The sequence below is a fragment of the Ictidomys tridecemlineatus genome, chromosome 9 (genome assembly GCF_052094955.1).
Source record: "Ictidomys tridecemlineatus isolate mIctTri1 chromosome 9, mIctTri1.hap1, whole genome shotgun sequence".
NCBI classification, from domain to species: domain Eukaryota; kingdom Metazoa; phylum Chordata; class Mammalia; order Rodentia; family Sciuridae; genus Ictidomys; species Ictidomys tridecemlineatus.
Window position 1 is genome coordinate 131,244,275 of NC_135485.1, and position 17,619 is coordinate 131,261,893.

The 17,619-nt window shown below is 35.3% G+C and overlaps 1 protein-coding gene across 13 annotated transcripts in view; it reads left to right on the forward strand.

The window, feature by feature from the left end:
- Nucleotides 1-17,619, forward strand: part of Inpp4b (inositol polyphosphate-4-phosphatase type II B) — a 750,819-nt gene that overhangs the window by 616,716 nt on the left and 116,484 nt on the right. For all 13 annotated transcript variants that reach the window (XM_021727898.3, XM_040293274.2, XM_021727894.3 and 10 more), the window contains 2 exons: nucleotides 5,115-5,292; nucleotides 16,193-16,396. In XM_021727898.3, coding sequence (XP_021583573.2) covers nucleotides 5,115-5,292; nucleotides 16,193-16,396 — 382 coding nt within the window. The remainder of the gene's footprint in view (nucleotides 1-5,114; nucleotides 5,293-16,192; nucleotides 16,397-17,619) is intronic.

The window sequence follows — 17,619 nt, forward strand, 5'->3', positions numbered from 1 at the left end:
AAATATTTAAAATGAGATAGTAGGAGCCACTGTGATCATTCACAAACAAATTTCCTTAGGAGAACAAGTTGAGCAGAAATGAATATTAGGAAGTTTTTCCCACTTAATTAGCATCACTTGTCACAGAGCTAATGAATGGCATCAAGCTTTGATCAAAATGCTCTCTGGTTTTAAAATTTCTATGAAGCCAGGATCTTTTTAAACAAGAGTAGATTTAAAAATAAACATCCATTTAAGCATAGATCATATAATTCATTTAATTATGTAAGTGAAACCCACAGGAGATAAACAAGACAAATACTCTTTACCTTCTGGTTCTTTTCTCTAAACCCCATTTCTAGCAGAAAATGGAAAGAATACGTGGGGGAAAGCAGACAGGTATGATTTTGCTTTCTACCATTTCAGGAAAGCACATTGTTAAACCCCGTGAAGCCAGAAGGTCATGTTTAAGTGCAGTAAAGTGTGAATTTTCATTTATTATCCACATGGTTTTCTTCTCAGAACTAAGAACATGTCTGTCCCTCCCTATGGATTCAAGAAACCGTTTATTTACAAGTAGTGATTGATTTGTGAAAAAATAGGTGGAAATCGTACTGAGAATTTTCTCTGCAGATTGAGCTCTGCCTCAGAAGCGGGAACACGCTAGTAGAAAGCACTTTTTCCTACACTTGTCGACTTCCATGCTCCTCTACAACCCTGCCTCTCCTCCTTCATGTTTTCCTTCCCTTTCCTTCTTGCCTGTTCATTGTCTCTAATATACTTTTTTTTTTATAATTCCACTTCCTGAAATCCTAGTTTGGCTAGTAAATGGGTTGGGAAGGAGAAGGAGTTGAAAAGTAAAAGTGAGAGTTTCAAGGTATGGACTTGTAGTCAGGGACCTATGGAAGGACCCTTTATTTCTCTTCTTGCCTGCCTCCAACCTCCATCAAATCCTAACTAAGCACAAGGCAAGAATACCAGTGTCTTAGAGTTATTTACCTCCAGATAGGTAAGGGTAAGGACAAGGGTAAGGAGATCAATTTGTAGGTCATTGCAGTAATTCTGGTAGTTTAAAATGGTGGTAGCTTGCACCATGTTATTTGCAATAAGGTTGGAAAAAAAGTGTTTGGATTCTTGGTCTATTCTGGAGGACAGAGAAGGCTTTCCTGAAAAATCCAGACAAAATGCAGGCAGGGGAGAGTGGGGTCATGGATCACATGCTGTGGTCACGTCATGAACTGTGATAGGGAAGACAGTGGACCTGGGGGTTGAGAATAGGAGCTGACTGGAGCAGTGTGGACCTCTTTAAGTTCCAGCTGTCAAGGGAGAGCTCTTATTTTAATTGGAATCAAGGAAAAATGTCCAGGCTAGAGATGTGCATTTGGAATTATGGGCACAATTGATGCATTTAAACCACAAGATTAAATGATCTTACTTAGGAGAGACATGTAGATCAACAAGGCAAAAGTTCTGAGGACTGAGAGTCCTGGTGCATGCTGACCCTGGAGAAGGGGATTAAGAAAGATTAGCAAAAAGGGTTGGAGGATATTGATGACACAATCCAAACTATAGAAGTTCTTGTTTGAATTGTACTTTGTCTAGCAATTAGAGTTTATGAATATGAATGTGAATTCACTGTGTGCTTTATCTCCAAAAAACGATATGCGTAGTTATAGCTTACATACACAGGAGTATGAGTATGTGTATGTGTTCTACTTACAGTGATTCTAAGTGTATTAACATGTTTAGGTAAATATATAAATTTTAAATGAATACTTTAATTCACCATTTAATCAATAGAAAAATGATTATTAACCTGTTTCAATTTTCATTTTCTATGATTTGCTATATTGTGTATAATGTATTTTGTCTGAAGAAATATTTTCTCCTCCTTCTGGTTTTTATCTGATTGATAGTTGATTCAAGGGTTTGGATTCAGTGTAATTTTCATACCACTATAAAATAGAGTTTAGTTATATTCTTTTTATCTAGATAATTAAATTATACTTGTAACTTTCCATTTAACTGTTAAAATATATGACATGTTTAAAGAGTAAGGCACTGAATATGTACATGAATTTATGTCTACTTAAAATTATTTTGTGGGTGGTGATATTTTTGTCCATACCATACTATTTCATCCTGAACACCAACATTAGCTTTTATTGGGGAAAATGAATCTTTCAGCCTCACTGGGTAAGATGCTCATCATTAAAAGACGTTAGGCAGGGAGTCCATTGGGAGGGAAAAGATGAAAGAGCCATGAGAAACGTCAGGAGAGGAACCCTGGCAAAGAGAAGGAACCAAAGCAAGGTGTGCAGAACAGAAGGATGGAGTGTCTGTGTAGCTCTGTGACAAATTTCAAGAAAATTAGAGGAGCTGAATAAGGGACTTTTATCAGAATCATTACATGGCATGATCCAGGGTCATGAATCAAAACAATGGCTGCAGACATCTCTAAATTTGCTCAGTTTCCTTTTTGCATCAAAATATCCTGAGGCCTTATGACAAATGTTGCAACCTACTGTATCTCAGTGTGCCAAGGAATCTGCATTTTAAAATAAACACTCAGGCCCTGTCCTCATTCCCCAGTAAATTTTATTCCTGCTAAACTTTGAGCATTGCTAATCTAGATTATGAGAAAAGAAAATGGGAGAATGAAATCTTAGAAATATATGTTTTAAATTCACGTCGAGAGGAGAATCTAAGGGAGTTTGCAGAGTAAGAGCTAATGCAGAAAATATAATGAAAGTCCATAATATTCACAAATAAAGTAGCAGCAAACCCCCCGGAGAGAAAAGAAGGAAGACAGTAGACACTAGAGGAAAAAAACAATGAACAGGAGAGAGGGTATAGAGGCCAGAAATGGTACAATGCAGAAGGAGGAGTCAAGGAAAGAGGAAGAGGGAGACTTCATGGCTTGGAGCAGGGCAGGTTTTCAAGAACTAAATAGTGGGTGGCCTCTGAGTGCCCACCAGAACACACACCAGGAAGCAAACTCTAGTGGCAGAAGAGCAGGCCAGCAAACAGCACTGGGTCTGTAGTCCCTCCTGCTTCCTGAGGTCAGAGCTGCAGGGGGTCCAACTTCTGGTAAGACATCAATATCTTTAGATAATTGTCACCAAAATAGCACTGGAATTTAGGAAGGACCTTGATGGGTTGACTTTTCGAGCCTGTCTCAAGGAATAGTTCACAATTTTTGTTCTACATGCCCCAGTTCCCACCATAGAATGAATCAGGAATACATACAAGTCATACATGGGCTCTACTGCGTCCCTTCTCCTCTTATTAAGTGCTTAATTAGCATTAAAATATATAATAACTCCTTAAGGTATATTTTAACAGCTGACATTTAAAATCTCCAAGTAGAAAATAAAAGCCAGTCCTTAAGAGCATCGTGCATTTCTTTGCCTTCATAAGCCTGTCATCCTCATTGACTCCTTGTTGGAGCTTCTGTATAGCTGAAGCATCCAAGGACATTTCTTTTCATCACTCTGTAACAGATACGTGAATAATAAATAAAATATGAGGAATATTTATTATATTTTTGCTAAAAGAATAATATTCCCTAAAGATTGTTATTCCCCCCACCTCCCGGAAAAAAAATTATTAGAGAAGAGAATACTTAGGTGTTAATTTTTCTTATTGATTTCTAAATTGTTACAGATGAGAAATGGAATTATGGGAATTTGAGTAATTTGCTTGGTAACTGTAGGGGAAATAGCTAGCAAATACTCAACATGGATTTCAAATTGTGGTGCAAAAGCACTTTAAGTATCAGGTATATTTGGTATTTGGAGATAGCCCAGTATGGAGGTGCATGCCTGTAATCCTAGTAGCAAAGGAGGCTAAAGCAGGAGGATCCCAAGTTCAAAGCCAGCCTCAGCAACTTAGTGAGGCCCTATGCAACTTAGTGAAACCTTGTCTCAAAATAAAAAAATATAAAGGGTTGGAGATGTGGTTGAACAACCCTGGGTTCAATCCGTGGTGTGGTGGCGGGGGGAATGAGTTGAATGTAAGGAAACGTCGGCAGGTTTGTACCAGCCATGACTTTCTCCTCCTCCCTCCTGCATTGGATTTTGCTGCTTTATTCATTTCTCTGATGGAATGCCCCCTTTGTCTTTCCTGCTGAAACTGACCAAAGATGTCTTTGCTTTATGAATCCCTAACTCCCATGACATTCTCCATCAGGTCCTAGATGATGATTATGAATTTCAATAATCCTTCAGTTAATAATCCATATTAAATTTCTTTAAAGGTCAGATGGGAAACCATAAGGAACAAAAAAGAGTGGTGATAAAGTAATGGAATGAAATTTTTATGCTATAAAATTCTTTTTCTATTCAATAAAATTAGCCATATGCCCACCTGGCATTAATTTCTTTTCTCCCTATTCTGAATTTTAATACTTATTTCCCTCCTCCTTGCCCAGTGCCATGGGGAAAGTAGAGGGAGTGGGTTTTGAATGCTTGCTGTAATACCAAACACTATTTTAGGTATCTCACCTGAGTGATCTCTAATTTCATCCATCTCATAGAGTTGTTTGGACAATTATTCCCACTCTCCTGATGAGGAAGCTGAAGGCTGCCCAAGATCGCCACGTTAGTAAGTGGCAGACCAGGATTTAGTTTGACAATGGCTTGAATGTAAAGTCTCATGCTTTTCTCTCTGTACTCAAGTCCATTAGTAATTAATAATAATAATAATTTTTGATTACTAATACTTTACATATAGAATCATATGGAATCTTGCTGGTGGTTGAACAGGAACTGGATGTAGTCTTAAAAAATGCATTTGTCACCTGACTTAAAAATTTCTAGGAGTAATAGAAGGGGGCCAAAGGGAGGGAGAAGAGGAAGGAAAGAAGTGAATACTGGGAAATGAAATTGACCGAGTCTGTGATGTGCACGTATGAATATGTAACAACAGATCCCACTCAGGTATAATTATAATGCATCAATTGAAAAACAAACAGAAAACTGTTAGGATATCATAAAACTCCCTTGGAATAATTCTGATCTGTTTGATAGCGGGTAATGCCACTTGGAGTTCTGTTTATCATCAGCCACCTGGTTTTAAAGGCTGCAAATCCTTTCTGCTTTTGGTATAATGTGCCATTATCTTTGCTGTTGCAGTACTGGATACCAGTTTATTTACTATTCACCTGAAAACACAGCCAAAGCAAAAGAAGTTCTCAGCAACATCAATCAACTACAACCTCTGATAGCAACCCACGCCGACCTGCTGCTTAATTCTGCAAGCCAGCGTTCTCCAGACAGCTTGAAGAATTCGTTAAAGATGCTTTCAGAAAAAGTAAGATCCAAATCTTCACTATAGAGGGAAAATGAAATCCCCCTAGCCCCATTGGTCTTGTGTTCTGCATACATTGCCTTTCCTAGCATCTGGAAGTGTAAGAGACTGGGTTAAAAGTGAGCTTCAAAGTGTCGTCACGGGATCAGAATGAATTGGCCTTGTTCTCTTTTCAAATCTTACCAAGCATTATTTTTTTATTTTATTTTATTTTTGTTGTTGTTGTTTCCTGGTAAGAAGTGAATCCTGTTATTGGTTGGTGGACACTGTCTCTTTTTCTTGGCATCTTTCATTTTCTTTGGCTTATGGTCTTATTAGGTGAATTAAATGAGATTTTGAAAAGTATTTTCTTCTGTTGATCACCTGATGTTTATGCATGCAAAGCCATGCATTTGAGTAAATATGTCACTTCCTTTGAAAACAGAACTTTGATGTGGGTTCACACTCCTGACATGGGGGTAATTCCTCTGCTTCGGTTTGCTCTCTCCAATATTACCTACTGGGAGTAGATTCTAAAGATTTCTGTAAACGTTAGTTATTGTTTGAGACATACATAAGAACCTAAGGCTGGGTATTTGCTCCTGTATGTGCAGAAAGGAAGGGTGATGTGGCATGGGACAGACACTCCATATCAACTTTCATAGCTAATGAGGGCAGCTGTGTGACATAAAGCCAAGGCGGAAGAAGACAAATTATGGGCTGACTTTAAATGTAAAACCAGGTGTCATGGAGTCTAATACCAATGTGCTCATCCATCACCTCTGCATTCTGACATCTTATAATTTATTTTGAGACACTTATAATGAAACTGACCAACAGAAACTCTTGACATTATAATTCTAGAGTAAGTTAAAAGTATACTTCTTTCACTTCTTTCCCAAGAACAGATTCTTAGAATCCTGGATATTATGTATATCTATAATTTTACTCAGATATTTGGATGTTTAAGAATAATCACACCTTGCACTTGTGTGGCATTTCAAATTGCATTTTAAATTTTCATACATTTTCTCATAGGAATAAACTAATACCCATTTTTATTAAAAATTAGCTGGCATCTGTGAAGAAAGGTTAAGTGACTTGCTTAATAAATTAAAAAGACAAAACTCAGAATCTCAAACCCAAGATTGAACTGTAGCATTCTTTCCATGCCATATTAGATGCGTCCATCATGAAAAGGAAGAAAATAATGACCAAATTTTACAAGAACATACTTCATGTCAAAGCAAGGGGCTACATGACTTACGCTATCTTGTTTAATCTTCACAATTGTGGGATGCATATTATTTTAATTTTTTGACTCCAAGAAGTTAAAAACTATTAGAAATCATAAAACTAGCATAGAATCCAGGAACTGAACAAAACCAGGGATTCAAACCCAGGACTATGTCCTTTATATAATATATATGTTCTGAGTTTTCCTTATTTAAAATATTCAAAAGTCTTTTTATCGGACAAAATCCTTAGCGACAAATATGTATTCTAGTAGTCAACAAATATGTCTTTAGGGCCAAGGGGAAAAAAAAGAAAAAAAGTAAAGGATTGATGCATATGGTAAAATAATTTCATTTTGGTCCATTTCTCTTTTGGATTTGTAGATGAGGTGAGGTTTTTTCGGGCTCACCTAAGCAGAAAATTTTAGCAAATAGCACATCACTGTAATGATTACAGAGCATTATTTATATTCTTCCTGTGCACTGGGCAGGGACTTGTCATCTCATACATCATTTACAACTTGCTGCAGTGATTTCGGGGGTGGGGGGACTTTCTGCTCCTTTAATCCAGCACTGCTCCAACTTTTCCCCCTATGTTTTCTACAGGGTAGATAAGCTTTGCCTACTAATAAATCTCTCAGCCCTTGAAGCTAGGAGGATCTTTTTTAAGTGAAGTTTGCAAGCCATGCATTCTTTTAAGAATTTATGCTTGGAATTTCAGAGAATGATCTAAATTAACAATTTTACATAGTTTATGAAGAAGAGTAGCTCCTGACTTAGAATAAAGTGTGATCCCTGAGTTTATTATGAAAAGGAAATAGTTTTAGTGACATCCCAAGTTTAAATGTAATTTAATATTAGTGGAATGTAAATTTTTAAAGTTTCATTTTTCTAAGTTTGGGGGATTTTAAAAATTGGATTAGAGAATACATTGTTTTTCCTTCATTCATAGTCCCCAGTGTTAAAAAGTAAATTTTATTATTTGTATTTAAGATATGCAGCAGGATCCTAAGGGCCACATATAGATAGTAAAAAGGTTACCAGGATGAAGGAAATTAGCACATTCATCATCTTACACAGTTTTTGTGGGTTTTTTGTTGTCAGGTGGGTGGGCACGGTGGCACACGCCTATAATCCCAGTGGCTGGGAGGCTGAGATAGGAGGATTGTGGCTTCAGAACTAGCCTCAACATTGGTGAGGTGCTAAGCAACTCAGTGAGACCCTGTCTCTAAATAAAATACAAAATAAGGTTGAGTATGTGGCTCAGTGGTCGAGTACCCCTGAGTTCAATCCTTGATACCCTCCCCCACCAAAAGAGAAAAGTAAAGAAAAAAAAAAAGAGAGATGGCAGGGGAACTTGCTAACACATTCAGGAAATCTCTGAGTAGACAATAATTTTATATACTAAAGTAATTCATAGCATCTCTGCTGCTATGAATTAGAGAACCAAAGCATAGGTCTAAAGTTACAAACAAAATTCTGTCTTTATGAACATTCACTGGTAGAAAGAAAGAAACACACACAATTTATAAAAATTAAAAGTATTTCCTGAATTCGTACTGTAAACCAGGCACTATGTCTGACACCAGGGGCACTGGCAGAATAAAAAAAAAAAAGACTCTGGACCGCTCTTTACAAGAAATTCACAATAAGAGTTGTGGTGATAATGACAATGACTGTGACAGGTAGCAGTTAGCTGAGGCTTAACTCTGCAGCAAGGTATTCAGTTTTCACAATTCCATAAAGAAGATACTACTGTTTTCTACACTGTTTCCTCCTAATCTTTTTTTTCTTTTTTATGAATCATGCTTTTACTTATTTTTTATTATTTTTATTTTAATTAGTTTTGTATTCTCATTTTACTCTGTTAAGAAAACTAAGGCAGAGAACCATTATATAATGTGCTTACAGTTATAGGAGTTGGTTTTCTGACTCCAGATTCTGTGAGCTTAACCATTGTCCTGTCTTTGAATGTCCCAGGAGTTTATGATGGACACTTCTACATAGAACCACGTGCATGAGTTGTATGGTAAAGAACATAAGTGTGATTTCACAATAATGAATATTTTCTGTAACAGTTTCATGTTCTCATGTACTAGCATACCTCTTGATGGAGAATTGTATTTATTTGTTGCAAGTTAGTTCTTGCAAATATTAAATAATTTTATAAGTTTCTAATATTAAGCAAGCTTTCTCTGAATAATTACAAATGAAAAGACAAAGGATAAGGCAAAATTTTAATATGAAATATTAAAGTTTACTATTAGAGTGGGATAAAAATTCATTTTTCTTTTGCTCAAATTAAATTTGTGCTATTTCATGAAAATACATCCAAGGAAAAATATAAATAAATTCAAGCTGAAAAGAATTGAAAAATGAATGTAGGTAATATATGTTATTTCTTATGGTTTAGAAATATGTGTGACATTAACTTTCAAAAGCCTACTGCTTTCTTCTTTCTATAGAGAGTTATAGGCCTTGTTTAGAAAGTCATTATTGTCCTGCTCACTAAAAAGCATCAGTGATCACTTAATTGTGTATGGTATTGTACTCAGTGCTATATGATAAATACTACATAACATGGTCCTTAACTTTTATAGCCCAAGACTTTAAGAATGGTAGTGTTTCCCAGTGTTACAATTGTTAAATGGTTAAAAATGCATATATTAGAGTCTATATTACAGTATATTTAAGAAATTCTCATTACTAGTATTCTTTCATTTTCAGCATACTCTGCTAAAACACTGTGTGTATTGAAAGAAAAAATGAAAAACATTTCATTCTAGAGCTCAAATCAAGATTTTCTTAAGAATTGTTCTGTTTCTATAAGAGCAATGCCAGGGATGGTAAGAAATTGAAGACACACATAATATAGAGGAGAATTTTAATTATGTTGATTATTTAGATAAAGAATAGGAATTTCATATTGTTTATTCACTTCAACCCTTCCTAAGTCTAACTCAGCACCAAACTTTAATATAGGATTTAATGAGTAAAGATATTTGGCTTATTATCTATGGTTATAAACTATACATACTAGCGGTATAAAGGGAACTTGAGAATAACTGGTTTAAGTGAAGATTAAATTTCAGAATCAGAATTTATGCTTCTGCTTCTCATAAATCCTTCTAGGTAGTAAATATTTAATTTAAGAAATAATATTATACAATTAACAAAATTTGTGTTTATTAGAAAACTTCAGAATCAGAAAAAAAGATGAGAAAATAAGAAAATGTTAAGAATGAAACTTATATATAAAATTCATGAAGTCAGAACTTCTGTCCATGATGGAGACACATGGATCCTCCTACCTTAAAGTGTGATAAGACTGGACAAAATGGTTTTTAACCACTTGAAAATAGGAAACACAGGAAGTTAACAGACTATGTGATCCTAAATTGCTGAGCTTACATTCAAAGGCATTTTTCAGACTGTAGCGCTTGGGATAAGGAATATAAACAGTATGTTCTCAAATTAAGTAAATAGGGATTAGAGTTTGGGAAGTCCAAGATAGCTAGAAATAACAGAGCAGAGCATCAAGAAAAGAGGAATCTTCATATAGATAGAGACTTTTAGTCCGGTAAATGAGTGCCTTTAAATCTGTACTTTAGTTCTTGTTCAAGTTTCACTGAGAATAAACTACCCATATTCAAAAAGGAAATACCAAACCCAAACCACTAAAACAGTTCCTAGTTGTCGCACAGGGCTGAGAATAATTTATCTTTCTGCCAGCAGAGCAAACGAGATGTTCAGGGAATTGAGTAGCATCATCACAAGAACATGGCCCTAGTAGTAGGGATAAATTAATACTAAAGATTGCTCCTAATGCATCCTAATGAGGCTTTAAAATAAAGATTGAAATAATCCCACTGATTTTAAGTAACTTAACTTAAAACATTATTCTTTAAATAAGTATAATAAAATCTAGAAACCAAGATTGTATGATCAAAATACCTACCACTTATTAAACAAGTACTAAACGTGTGATGAAGCAGGGAAATTTTACCTGCAGCTCGACACATGGAATATAAACAGACCCAGAAACAACAGAGATGATTACATTAGCAGATAAGGACACTAAAATAGGAATTTTGTATATTCTCCATCTATTTTGGAAATTGGAGAAACAACTGAATAGAATGAGGAGAATGATACAATATTTTTAAAAGAATCAACTAGATGTGATGGTGCATACTGTTAATCCTGGGTACTTGGGAGATTGAGGCAGGAGAATCACAAGTTTAAGGCCAGTTTGGGTAACTCAGAAAGATCCTCTCCCTAAAAATAAAAAAAAATAAAAGTCTGGGATGTGGCTCAGTGATAGAGGACCCCAAGGTCCAATATTAGTACCACAAAATAAAGAATAAGTAAGTAATAAAAATAAAAAAGAATCACAAAGATCTCAAAATCTGAGATAAAAATCTTTTCTTGGTGAATTATGAGTAAACTGGTCATAGTACAAGATTAGCAAATTTGTAAATATAGCCTTAAAAACAATTGAAATGAAACATAGAGCAAAACCACTGAAAAACATGACCAGAACATGAATGACTTACAAATCAATGTCAAGTAGCCTGACATTTGAGTCCAAGAAAAAGAAGGAAAGAGGGGGCATAAAATTATCTGCAAAAATGATGGCCAAATTTTTTCATAATTTGATGAAACAGTAAAACTAGGGACTCAAGGAACTCAAGATACTCCAAGGAGAATAAATACAGAAAAAGAAACTCAGGATATCATAACCAAATTAGTGAGAAACAGAGATAACATAAAATTGATAGGGGCAAACCAAAAGGGGCATATGCAGAGAATGATGGCCAACTTCTCATTAGACACTATGAAAACCAGGCAAATATGGAGTAACATCTTCTAAGTACTGACCAAAAAAATATGATGACTTACAATTCCATTCCCTGAGAAGGATATCTGTCAAAGGTAAAAGTATGAAATATTTTATAGCAGATGTGCACTGCAATACAATAGGTAGCAAAGAAAAGTCATCAAGGAGAAAAAAAAATGATACCAGAGAGATTTGGATCTACACAAAGAATAGAGAGAAAGACAGTAAATATGTGAACAGAAACAGGTATTTCAAAAACTTCAACCTTTTAATCTCCTTAAGTACATTTACTTTCAAGTAAAAAATACTAGTGTGTATTGTGGGTTGTGAAATATCGGTGTAGCACAGACTTGTAGATTAATGGAATGGGGTAGAGAACCTAGAACCCAGGACTGATACACTGATACTTGTGTTCAAATAACTTTGGAAACAAAGAACAAATTAATTTTATTCAGGAAAAGGTGTCTTTTCAGCATACTATGCAGGAATGTCTGGACATCCAGATGCAAAAAAAAAAAAAAAAAAAAAAAAGGAAACGGCCTTTATATTTACCATTTACCTCATACATATACGTAAAATTTATCTCAAAATAGATCATAGACCTTAATATATAATCTAAAAGATTCCACTATCATCTTTATGCCAGAGTTAGTCTTTAACATTCTTGAAAATATTTAACTAGAAGAAATTAGAGACAAATTTAGAATATTTATATCACTGAGGATGTGCCAGAGGTTTCGAGTCCCAGTTGGCGAATAGTAATGATACCACTCAGATAGAAAATCTAAGAAGAGGTTTAAAAAACAAACAAACAAAAAACCACTTGAGATCAGACTGGGACTCCTAAACTCAAAGGACTTTAAGTGGAAATAGCTGATAGATATAGTTCTGGAGGTGGGTAGAAATGGATTTTAGACATTTTGGCAGAAAGATAATAGTGGAAGCTTTGAAGGAATGGATGACATCACCAGTGTGTGTCGAGGGGAATAGGTTTTAAGGGAGTGATTTAAGCAATTGGGGTTCACATTAAAGCATTTTGAGTGAAGAGGGGATGATGAGTCAAAAAATAAAACTAAAGAAGTTCCGTTGAGAAAAAGAGATGGAGCACAAGCAGTGAGCTCCACTGAGAGATTCACAGAGAGACACCATAATTTGATACAGACTGGGAATGATGCAGACCTGCTTCATGTTAGGTCAAGTGCATGATGCATAGCTGCCCAGTGTCAGGTAAACTCCTGGACTGTTAAATATTCATTCCATTGACAGCATATAGCAATATATATCTATGAAATAATGAAAGCACATCGAATACAAAATAAACAGGATTCCTTCCTGCTGCATACATTATTAAGAAAGCCATAATCACTTACTAATGTCATTAGTTGATTCTGTATTGCAGGTGGAATTGGACATTGTCTTGATTATTTTTTTTCCAAAGAGAATGAAATTCTAAATAGAACAGGACTTAGTTTAATTTGTTGAGATTTCTAGTAAAAAAAGTATTCTTAAATGAACATATTCTAACTTTTTCTCTATCATTCATACTCAGAAAAGTAGGAAGTTCTCACCACTCATCCCTACGAGAAGTAATTCTGAGTATCAAACTTGTAGGTAACTGTGTTTTGCTTCAAAAAAATAGTTATATGGGAATATGTGTTTGAAAAAAGAAACATTTTATTTTGAAGATAGCATTTATCTTTTCTTTATTTTCAAACAGGTGAACTAGATATTCCTTGGTTCTGAATTTATTATTTTTACAGTATTGATAAGCTCATACATTAAGTAAATTTTTATCATAATATTTAGAGAGGGGGATGGGGATGTGGCTCAAGCGGTGGCACGCTCGCCTGGCATGCGTGCGGCCCGGGTTTGATCCTCAGCACCACGTACAAACAAAGATGTTGTGTCTGCCGAAAACCGAAAAATAAATATTTAAAAAAAATTCTCTCTCTCTGTTTAAAAAAAAATTTTAAAAAAATAATAATATTTAGAGAGCTTTTCTTCTTGCTTTTAATACAGTACAAGCTGATCCAGGAAAAGAATAATGTTGGTGCAGGCCAATGGTGTAATGAATAACATGTCTGTATATGGATCAGAAGAGGAAAAGGGATTCAGAACACTCAGGCAACTACTCAGAGACATGACCACACCTTTCCATTGACTTTACTTCCCTAGTGTCATCCAGTTGTAGGAACAACAGTATATGGATGTGTTGGGTTTAAATGACTATATTAATTTCCTCAAACTGATTTATGTTGACTATAAAACATACCAAGTTCTTCACTGGTCTACTTTTAATAAGTATTGCTAATCTACAAAATTAAGATTCTTCAAGGTCACAGAGATATTGCAATGGATTATTTAATAAAATCTAATACAATATAATCTACATATAGTACCTTGGTGATTCAGAGAATTTCCAAGCAGTCTAATATATTAGTCAGAATAGGCACAAAGTAAAAAAACAGCTATTGTTGTTTTTAAGATTGTCAAGTATTGTATTCAACTATCCAAAGAAAATTCTGGATTGTATAATTGCAAGAATTTTCTGAATTATCTTCCTTCCTTTTGGTGGCAAATCAACTCAAATAAGATTTAGATAAATGAAGTGGAATCTCTGCTTGTGCATGCATGGGAAGGAAACAATTACTAGTATTGTAAGATTTCATTGGATATGAATAGATATTCTGCTACATAGTAATTATAGGAATACTGTGGAGACTAGAGCTGTAGTAGCAGGAATTCAAAGAAGGCAAGCTGTTTTGTTCTAAAAATAAATCAAAAGAATTTATCGAAACTATCAACGGAGAAATAGTTTGGTTAAAGCTGAATGGGAGTAAATTCACATTTTTCACTATTAAATTCACATTGATGAATATATCCAGGCTATGTGAAAAATTATGCAAATAACATGTCTCCCCATTTTCCTGTAAATATACTGACTGGTTTGAATACTGTCTAGCCATATTTTTTCCATCAGAACTTTTTTTTATATCTTCCACTCCCATTTGAACACTTAATTTCGAACATCATTGGACATTTCTTGTTCCTTTCCGATATAAATGGACCTTTTATTTTATGTTTTCTTATCCAAAATATTTTTCAATCTATTATTATCATATATCCATTTTCCATATTTCTTGTTTTCTTACCTTCTCAAAGTAGATTCAATATAAATAATATACTAACAGAGTATTTTAAATAACCAATAAAATTTAGCAATGGTGGGCTGGGGTTGTGGCTTGGTGGTAGAGGACTTGCCTAACACATGTGAGGTGCTGGGTTTGATCCTCAACACTACACACACAAAAATAAATGAATAAAGTCATTGTGCCCATCTACAACTAAAAGAAAAAATAATTAAAAATAGAAAAATAGCAATGGTTATGTCAGCATTGTAGACACATTTGAGAAATAATGGATATTCAAAACATGTAGGGATTTGGAGTTAGGGAAGAAAGACAGGAACAGTTAGATAGAGCAGGTGATGAGGGGACTGGAATAAGAAAAACTACTGAATTTTTAGGCAACTTGGGAATCTATTCCATTTGTGCTAACATAAGCAATTTGTGGTAAAACAGATTACCACACTTAGTTTTTTAACTGATTAACAAAGAGGTCAACTTCAAGGTCCCTTCCAGCTTACAATTTTATGATCTATTGCAAAGAAGTAACTATGCAGATATAACACAGTCTTATTAGGCACTTGTTTTGCACAAGATTTAATGGAGTTTAATTGCTGACATTCACAACAAGAAGATTTAGAGATCATTTAGCAACCAGGAGTTAGACATGGTACTATTGACTGCATATTGAGAGTGCACCAAGAAATAATTACCTTGAGTTACAGCAATATTGAAGTCGGCATTATATATAAGGATGCTGCATTAAATGGTGAGAATATCAATTATTATCCAAAATAACGCTGCACATTATAGGGCCCCTTTCTAACACATGACAAAGTATGACTCCATTAACAATGTGGGTCAATGCTTGACTTATGTCTGTACTCCTTCAACAGATTGTTAGGCCACATGCATGTTAAGTGTACTATAATACAGAGAATCAATTACTGCATCCTTTGGTGTGTTACAGGGTGAAGCTCTTAAAACATTTCATCAGGAAACTGCAAAGTACAGCTGTAAAGTTCTTTACTGTTGGGAGGGTGTCATTACTATAGTACTTACTAAGTATTTACCACCAGCTTGTAAATTCTACCATGCCAGGTTTCACAGTAACCTTGTTAACATTGAGCATTACTGAAACCATTTGTTGGAGGAGACAGTTCAAGGGGTGGTAATTAGGAGTAAACGGCAAATGTTTTCATAGGGAAGACTGTTATGTCATCTCTACTGCTGAGATTTGTTCATGGTATTTTTAAAAAGTTACTCAGTAATTTTAAGATACATCTTTCTTTCTCTCTTTAGCCTTTAACCTTGCTTAAAATAGTAAATGTACATAGTCTGATTACATTTCTTCTTAAGATGTGTTTGGAATGACTTGAAAGGTGCAGCAGGTAGAAGTTGCTCAAATGATTATCCCCAGTGAAATTCATCTCCAAAGACAGGGTTTGGAGCCAAAAGAGAAGAGGCGGAGGAGACAGATGGTGTTTATAGTGCCTTTTAAACCTCAGCATTAACTTTAAAACAGGAGGACTCGAGGCCTTGGCTGCATCCCAACACCAAACCATTTTCCATTGATTGGTATGAATCATTTTCTCTCCTTGGTGCCTGTGCTTTTTCTACCATCCACACCACTTAAGTACCAACAAATCTGCAATTGACCTTTCCATAGCTCTATACTGTGCTGCCTACCATGGTGTTTCTAATCCTTGTCAATTTCTTTCCAGACAGAGCTTTTTGTACATGCTTTCAAGGATCAGCTGGTGAGGAGTGCGCTTTTAGCACTCTATACTGCAAGGCCAGGAGGAATCCTTACGAAACCACCCTCTCCTAGGAGCAAAGCAGAGGAGAGCTGTCCCGAGGACCAGCCCCCACGGATGAAAAGGCAGGACTCCATACCGCATCATTCAGACTATGACGAGGAAGAGTGGGTAAGTCTTTGCACATCGCTTGCCTCTCACTGTTCAAACCTGAGAAATAAAGGACACATGATAAGAGAGCTCTGTTTTTCGTAAAAAAAAATGTATTAAGGAACAGTCATGATGCATATTGTGGAACAACAAGTCACACTTTGCCTTAGGGGCAAGTTATATTTGGAAGTTATATTACTGATCAAATTAATGTGATATAGGAGTACATTGGTTAGCAAATAAATCATATTTATAACCAAGACTATGCCATCAAAGCAAAGATATCATAATTACAAGATTCTATGCTACTTTTCTCCTTTATTGCAAAGCTATATAAAAATATTGGAATTGTTTTTCAGAAGAAGTATCAAAAATCATCCACGTTACCATGACTGGGATGCAACAAGTATTTCCGTGTTGCAACCCCGTGTTTCACTTCTGGGCATACTTTTAAAAAATATATTCATATTTAAGTGATAATGGACATAAAGATCTTTTAGACCCTTCTTGCTCATGATTCTATGATTGGAAAGAAGATGTGGCTGCAGGTACTCTAAAATTTGTATGCTCCAGATAAGCATTTGAAAAAAAAAGATATGTAATAAAGGTGAATAAGTAAAAGAAGCAACATAGTGAGAAGAACTTCAGTAGAGTAGAATAGGAGGGACATGAAAAGGCAGGTGGCAGGAGAGAGGTATGTTATTATGGAGTCAAAGCATATTAATTTTTCAAAAGCCTTCCAAAGTTGTATGCGTAGTTGTACACACACACACACATACACACACCCAAAGAGAAACCCTGTATCATATGTTTAACAATGAGAAAAAAAACTGGGCCAGCTATATTAGATGTGAAGCTATTGCCAGTCTAGAATTTAAGTGTTTAGGGAATGAACTATTTGAGCAGCCATGATCTCCCAAAAAAACTTGCTATCTGAGGGACCACAAGGTGATGCCTGCTCTTTCTCTGTAAAAAATTTCAATCACAGGAAACACAGAGCTTGGCTTCAAGAGGTAAATAAATGCTGAATAAGTGTTGTTGCTGATTAAGATGGCGTTTCTCCTGCTGAAGCATTTTCAAAAGAGCAAATCTAATATTTCCCCCTTTTATCTGCACTTTCTTCAATTTATTCACAGCTCCAAGGCGTGCATACCTCTTAACCTCTCTGAAGTTCAATTTTCTCAACTATGAAATGAAAATAGCACCTGTTCTGCTTACCTCTCAGGATGGTCGTGAAATAAATG